Genomic DNA, 8073 nt, shown 5'->3' on the forward strand with positions numbered 1-8073 from the left:
ATTTAGGGGCTTAATTCATCTTCAATTCCAACCAGTTTCTTAAGCATGATAAATCGTCAAAACCAATCCTTCCTTGGTTTATCACTTTAGATACATGGTGATTACAAGGGATTTGTAATATTTGATAATAGATTAGACTTATACAGAATGGATTGAACTAAAAATAATTTATGTGGGTATTGTTGGGGAAGAAGAAAAGGAGGGCAATATTTTTATTTTTTTGGTGTCAAATCATCCAAATGAAGTGCAGGGGGAATTTTTTAAGTTGTGGAGTGCAATTGGTAATGGGTTGTGTGCAACTAACTGCTTCTGTTAAAAAACCTGCAAGGCACAGGAGAGAGCGAATCAATTTCAAATGAGAAACTCTTTTGGCACACCAACTTTTTGCTACTGCAACCCCAAGATGTGTGATTTACACATGAATTGGGGTGGCAAAAGTTAGTGTGCCAATAGAATCTCTCATTTCAAGACAATTCTAACCTATTCTTGATAGCCTCTTAGCTGATGATGTAAAGCTGAGACTGCATTTGTGCTAACCCATATTCAACACTATAACTTCACCACCACAATGATCACAGACCCTTAGTCACCAAACACTTCCTGAATCAATCCTTCCCTGTGTTTAATGGTCAATAACCGAGAAGCAATCAACTTGCACATCTCAGGCACTTTGTGGTAGAAACAAATATTACTGCCCCAAGACTCAAAGAAGCTTCTGTTGTAAACCAAATCCAGTACCTTGGGCTACATAACTGGGGTTATTTCTTAATTTCCTACGTTATATTACCATTTATCACATGATACAATTACAGGTGTTGGGATCAATTCAAGATTATATTTCATAAAACTGACCAAGTAATGCCAACCCTAACCTACAATTTGTAGACATTCTCAATCAATGTCAACTAAAATAAAATCATACAAGGCAAAATATAAGGGTTAAAAAAATAATAATAATAAAGAACACAGTAGATAGCACATGTAAACAACTCTTTGACCATTAAATAGTTAAATTAAGGGCATAAGTTAAGACATTAAATGTTATGGCTGAAGATATGGATGGCTATTGCAGTGGTGTATAGAGAACATACAAAACAACACAAAGCCATCTCATCTTTGACCATGAAATTGAAGAAACCAAAACTCAACAAAAATTATGACTTTTCTTTGTAATGTGTACTTGGTTAGAGAGAGGGAGAGTCATTGTGGTTGATTACCAGCTACTTCAACGTACCAAGACTTCCAAGCCTCCATATAATGAGCAAAGAGATCGCTTAATGCTGCCACAACCATCAGAAGAAAAAATAATTAAAAACAAAATCTCCATTTTGTTTCATGGCTACTCATTCATTTCCAAGTGTTTATGAAAGATATTGAAGTATTTTAGAATTTTGTCTTAAAAATCATAGTTTTATTACCATTACAAATAACAAAAAAGAGCTAAAATTGTTGTTTTTAATTTTTTTTTTTTTTTAATTTATTTTGCTAAATACCATTACATTTAGCAGAATGGATTCAGATTCAAATATTTCAGTATGTTAAGGATTTGATCCAATAAGTTGTCAAATCAGATATGGTTTCAATTCCAGATGTAAAATATCTTTAACTTATACTTATAGTATAACAAATTATAATTAAGTTGATAATTTTGCATATAGTATATGAATGAATCTAAAGTAGTGTAGTCACATCATATAGATGTCCAATGAGTATTAATATGAAAAATGTGCTATAACGATAGATACTTGAAAGAGTTATTTCGTAACCATTAATATGTATGGTCATTGGTTACATTATTTATCATTAAAATATTAATTTTATAAATATTTCAAGAATATTTTTAAAAAATTCTGAATACTTTGGAATGTTTTATTTTTGTATCGTTGTATGTTTTGGTTTTTTCCTTGACCATGACATTCCTTTCATTTGAAACCACATTCTAAATCTTTTAGCTTACTTGATCTGCTAGATCAGCATTGATAAACTTGAAGACAAGGAAGAAGAAGAAGAAGAAGAAGAAGAATAGTTCAAAAGTTTTGATTGGATATGATATTCAATTCCAGATGTCACATTCAACAAGGATTCAAATCAACCAAACCCAATAAGTACTTCTTTCATCAAGTTGGATCAAAACCTACTCTACCCAATCATTTCCAAAATAAGAGTAGAATGAATCTGATTTTGATCAGATCATGTTTGAACCTCTCAAACCAAAGATAGTCAACAAATTTCACTACCTTTGATTGGAGAGTCACCAATCAATCATCACCAGATAACATCGTATATCAATAGAGTAGTGTTCTTTTGCAATGAAATAAACAGTAGACCACACAAATGGTGCTAAGGCTATTGCAGCACAGTCCAATCTACTATCAAACATGGTTTTAAAAACTCGTTTTGACGTCTTGTGTCATCCATGAACGAGACTGAGTCGTCTTGGAAAAAATATCCGATTTATTTGAGTCTATCCCAAACGAGATTTAAAAAAATGCTTTAGAATTAGAACAAACCAAGTCTTTGAGACAACTTGTCAACTCATCTCGTTGGTGGACGATACCAAGACAACTTGGACGAGATTTAAAACCATGCTGTCAAAGGCACAATCCCAGGTGGATCGCACAGTGCTGCAAAGCCATAGCACCAAAATATAGCAATATTTGAACACTTAAGTAATCTGCAAGTTTAAGCCTATAGAAATACCTTCGTTTTGATATTGTGGACGATATGAAGATGCAAAGCTATCCCAGTCCTTAACCTTATCGTTCTTCAGAGTGTCACTAACTTTAGGCAAACCTACAGGACTGAAAGGGCCAAAAACAAATTTGGAGTTCTGTTTCGACTGCTGTTGGTCAATACCATTTGTTAAATCCTCACATTTCATCTTCTGGTTCGATTTTCCGTCAGTTCAAAGAAACCGGCTTATTCCTCTTAAACTCAGTGTTTGTAATTTCAGTTCCAAATACCCTTTTCTTCAAATCCAAAGACCTCGAAGATTTATTCTCGGGTCTTCCATCAAATGCCAACCATCGGAACGCAGGCTTTCTGTTCTCTGGGTGATGGGTCTGTAAATGAGAAAATTCAAAATTGAGGATCATTAAAATACTTTTTAGAGAAATTTCCCAAAAAGTGATCAACTTTAGACAATATTCCGATTCCAGCTTATTGTTCATTTTAACTCCCAAGACATGAGGAGCGAGATCACAGGTATTTCAAAGTGACGATCTTGCTAAGATAAGTTAGCGAGATCACTGATATTTATTTGAAAAGTGACGATCTCGCAAGTTCGTAACTTTTTAGCAAGATCCCGCTTTATAAACCAGCGAGATTGTCACTTTTCAAATGAATATCAGCAATCTCGCTACTTCATACCATCACTTCGAAATACCTATGATCTCGCTTCTTCATGTTTTGGGAATTAAAATGAACAATGAGCCGGAATCAAAATTTCGTCATACAGCTCACGAAATGGTAATTTACCAATACTTTTATATGGGTTTCTGTTCATGCTTCTTTATCTGATAGGTTGGAATTTTCTTACCTTCTCAATGAGATTAATGGAAGACAGCACATTTGCAATGTCATATAATCGTCTCACTTTTGCTGCAGAGTTATCTTATGAAGAGAGTATCAGTAATGGAGTTAAAAGTGTTGCTTTTATTTATTTGTATGAATAACTAAGGATAAGTATGAAAAATGGGAACTTTGATTACTTTGCATCTGTGACGAATTGTGAGTGTCGCCAAGCAAGATCTTTGATGCTTCATCTAGGGAGATCAGATAAGACTGAACAAAAGTAGAAGAATTAATTGGAGATATTAAACTGAAAAGAATAAATTAAATGAAGCCATAAGAAATAACAAAATGCATGAACATAAATAAACATAAACATGGCTTTAGACCATTGGTTTCAAAACTCAGTTTGACATCTCGTCTCGCTCATAGACGAGACAAGCCATTTAACTCAGTTTACTATTATTTATTTATAAATATTTATATGAAAATAATTATAAATTCAGTGTAGAAAATAAGGTAGATTAGAAGATGTTGAGTAATAAAATCATATTCTATATGGATAATAATAAATATTTAAATGTTAAAAAAATAATTGTTTTATTTAAAATATAGAAAATCCCAGTTGACCTGAACTAGTTTTACTGACTTGGACGAGATTTTCAAAATATTGTTCGAGTCATCTTGTTTGTCTTGCGAGATTTTGCATTTGTGAGATGCCATGTATGTCTGTCTCGTTCATGGACTTACCAAGATGACCTGGGCGAATCATCTCGGTCTCAGACGGGATTTAAAACCATGCCTTTAGACACAATTGAACGAAGGACAGGATTCATATATGATGGTGCATGTGGTGGTGGTGATGATGATAAACAGTCATATAATCTCAACAGCTTACGTTACTGCAGAGGAAGAGCTTGATGAAATTCTGTGTAAGAAGCCCAAGGGATTTCTCCCTTCTATTGTCTGCACAACAAGCATCAAAACCAAATTAATAAAAACTAGTCTAAATTCAACATAGTACACTCAGTCTATCCGCTTGGTTCTCCTTTTTCTCAACAAAAAAATTCTGAATTAAGTTTAAGTTTGGTGGGAGTGTAGCATAGTTTTAAATATCAGACAAGACCAAGATGACTCAGGCTCAGAGGAATCCGAGCAAGATTCCCACTGTGACCTACTCATCACAGTGGCTCATCTGAGATCCAAGTCATCTTGGCCATGATTTTGAAAATCCCGTCGAAATCTTTAGTCTTGTCCGAGATTTAAAACCATCCTTCAATTTCTCCATTAAAATTGCAGACCATCCTTCAACTTCTCCACTGAAATTGCAGAGAGAAAGGGCGGTGGATTAGGCTAAGATTTTGGATTTTGGGTTGTTAGGCTAGGGTTTAGCCATAGTTGGTAAAGTCTATGGGTGATGATACGGTAAACCTGGCTTCATTTCCAGCCATCACCAAGTTATAGATCTCATTAAAATAAGACTTACCAATCCCAAAAAACTAAAAAATTGTGCATGCATTCTGGTATGGAAAATCAAAGGAAAGAAAAGGGAAATTACCTACTTTGGATGAAGATGAAGATTTAGGGAGAACAGAGCTAGGGTTTGGTTTGTCTTGCTTAGTAGCAATGTTTGGATCAAATGATCTTACATCTTTATTTTCATCCAAAACCTGAATTTAATGGGAGATAAACTCTTAAAAATTATTAGATAACAAATGGAGAATTATAAAGAAAGCAGCTTAACAAACCCTAATTAACCCACTTTGGAATAGTTGCCAGCATCGAAGATATTGAAGCTGTTTTCTTTCAAAGCTTCTTCCTACACGAGCAGATTAAAAATTAGGGCAAACTTTTTAAATCATTTACTCTCAAATCTCTTAAAATCAGAGAAAAATCCCAAATATTTGATCACCTTAAGCTCATTTAAAGCCTTGGGAATTCCACCAAAACCTATCCAAGAGTACCGATTCTTTGCTTTTCTTGCAAGAACCTGAAAGAAGCAAATCAAAGACCTAAAAAGCTAAGATTTTCTGCTTCAAAAACAAAAGTAGATCAAAGAGGGAATGAGAAAAAAAAAATCAGAGATCTTACGCCAACGCTTTCCAATACATTAACAATGTCATAGATCCGCCGCCTCTCGACTCCTGCACCTCAAGATTGTTACAAAAATCACAATTGACGAATCAAACTTTTGACAGAAAAAACTTGGAAAGCAAATATGGATTAAAGACAAGGTATCAAGACCTAAACGGCTTGCAGCGTCATCCAATCCAATTGATTCGATGCCATCTCGATTGTACAAGCTCAGGAAACTGAACCAATCAAAGTAGATAAATTTTTTAGAGAAATAGATAAATATTTATTCAAATAAAGCGAAGACATAAAGGAAAATCGATTACTTGGTGCACAAAAGCCCTAATGATTTCTCTTTCCTGCTATAGGAATGATGTTTGGTTCCAGATTCTTGAATCGAAACCAAATACGGAGATATCTTCTCGATCGATCCATCCATCTGGTTCAAATCCTTCTTGAACTGTAGATCAAACCAAAACAACGTAAAAATATAATTTATTCGTTTCTTCTGTGATCTACAACAGTTCACAAATGTTCTTCAATTGCGTAGATCGAACAAAGAGAGAGAGAGAGTTTGGGAGGGAAAAGATGATAGAGAGAGAGAGAAGACGATTTACGGAGTGAAAGAGTTGACAACTTGGCGGGTTCGGAATTTAAAATCGGTTCGGGTCGAATCTTTATGGCTGCGGGACTCTCTCTATTGAAGAGAAGGGTTTTCAACTGACCGCGAGAATTCAAAATGAGATTTAGCGCGCCTATATTTAAAATAACCAACGTGTCCTCACTGGAATTTGTTTGAATTTTAAAAGCTAGATGCTATTGCCACACCAACTTTTGCTAATATCATAACAATTCCAATATAATTCACCTAAGTATTGCACACGGTTGGTGTGGCGTTAGCAAAAGTTGGGTGGTAATAGAAGTGATTTTAGTAGGGCTGCAAATTGATCGGGTTGGAGGGTAATCCCGACTCAACCCAAGTTATAGAACCCTCAACCTGGCCATCGGGCTTGAGTTCATTAACCCCGAGCTCAATCTGTGATTGAGTCTCTAAAATCGGGTTGAGCTTAGGATAACCCAAGTTAAGTAACTTTCAACGGATTGGGATTTGCATCTTGAAAAATATGTATTATTGTACAACAAAAAATAAATAAATATATATTTTTTCAAAATTTTACAAATATATTTAAAAAGAGATAACTAAAAATAAATAAAATATTTATACGTTAATATATAACACCAGGTTTGAGTTGAGTTGGGTTGCACAAACCCTCAATCCGAATTGAGTTTGGGTTGAGATATTCTAGCCCAAACTCAATTGATCTTCTGCATAACTCGCCCCAAACTCGTCCATCCATCAATTTGAGTTCGGGTTAACTTGCCCAAGTTGCAACCCCTAGGCTTTAGTATGTAAGAATTGCAATTTTTAAGAGAACTTTCCATTGACATAATGTGCACCTTAACAAAGAATAAAGACACACCTTATCATTTTCTAGTCATCTTCTTCATTATTTTTATTTTTTTGTCCTATAATCTTACCAACTCAAGTGAAGGAAGTGGTGATCTAACGGGAGACCCTAGCAACCCGAAGAGATTCACTAATCTTAGAAATTTTGGAAAACATTAATTGTTATTGCCAAGATTCACAAGCATCCTCTTTAGGATTAAGGAAGTAAAAATGAAAATAATAAAGTTAGAAGGATATTATTAAAAAAAGAGGGGAGGAGAAAAAATATATAATATTAATGTTTGAGGGTTCTTTTGAAAAGGAGTAGAAGAGAAAATGTAATAAAATTTAAAAAGGGATATTAGTGAAAAAATTTAAAAGAAGAAAGCGAAGTAAGTAAAAGTTGTCATCGAGATTCATAGAATACTTAAATCTCAACCACTTTTTATGTGAGGGATAAAGAGATTGGGGTCAACCATTATGTTTTATTATATAATATATATGTATATATCATCTTTTTTTTTTCGATCTAACCATTCCTTTCGAAAATAAAGAAGATTGAATTCGTAAATTAGATCTCAAAATAGACCTTTAACACTTGACATAAAACAGTGGAAGGTGCCACCTTGCTAATTTCCCTCGTCGACTAATACTAACCACTAATTCACTTGTTGTTCAAAAATAAAAAAAATTGAAAAAAAATAATGAAAAAGGTTACGAGTATGACATCCCCACAATGTTTTAATGATAAAAAAAGTCAACTTAATTTTCAATTTTTTTTTCTTCTTCTTATTGATTAGAGGAATCCATGAACTATCAATCAAGAATGTTAATGTTAAGAGTCAAATATGTTTTTTACATCCCACGACGAGTACATTTTTCATCAAATTAACAATCAACAATCTATTTTTTTAAAAGAAGATGACACATGGTTTATATTATGATGAGTTCCCCACTCTATCACCAAGTTTTAATTTATCAATTTAGCATGATTTCACCTTAATGCATTATAAGCTTTTATTATTATTATTATTATTATGGTA

General features: G+C 33.7%; 1 protein-coding gene across 1 annotated transcript; it reads right to left on the bottom strand.

Moving 5' to 3' along the window:
• Positions 1-975: 975 nt before the first annotated feature.
• Positions 976-6194, bottom strand: DEL1 (DP-E2F-like 1). Its single transcript, XM_086433468.1, is given in 12 exon segments — positions 976-1280; positions 2701-2903; positions 2905-3062; positions 3539-3600; positions 3711-3783; positions 4409-4476; positions 5069-5180; positions 5273-5329; positions 5423-5500; positions 5602-5654; positions 5755-5822; positions 5910-6194. Coding segments are annotated over 12 exon segments (1125 nt in total). The 5' UTR covers positions 6023-6194; the 3' UTR covers positions 976-1200.
• Positions 6195-8073: the final 1879 nt, after the last annotated feature.

Source organism: Akebia trifoliata, chromosome 3 (assembly GCF_017979445.1).
Source record: "Akebia trifoliata isolate Shusen 1 chromosome 3, ASM1797944v1, whole genome shotgun sequence".
NCBI classification, from domain to species: Eukaryota; Viridiplantae; Streptophyta; class Magnoliopsida; order Ranunculales; family Lardizabalaceae; genus Akebia; species Akebia trifoliata.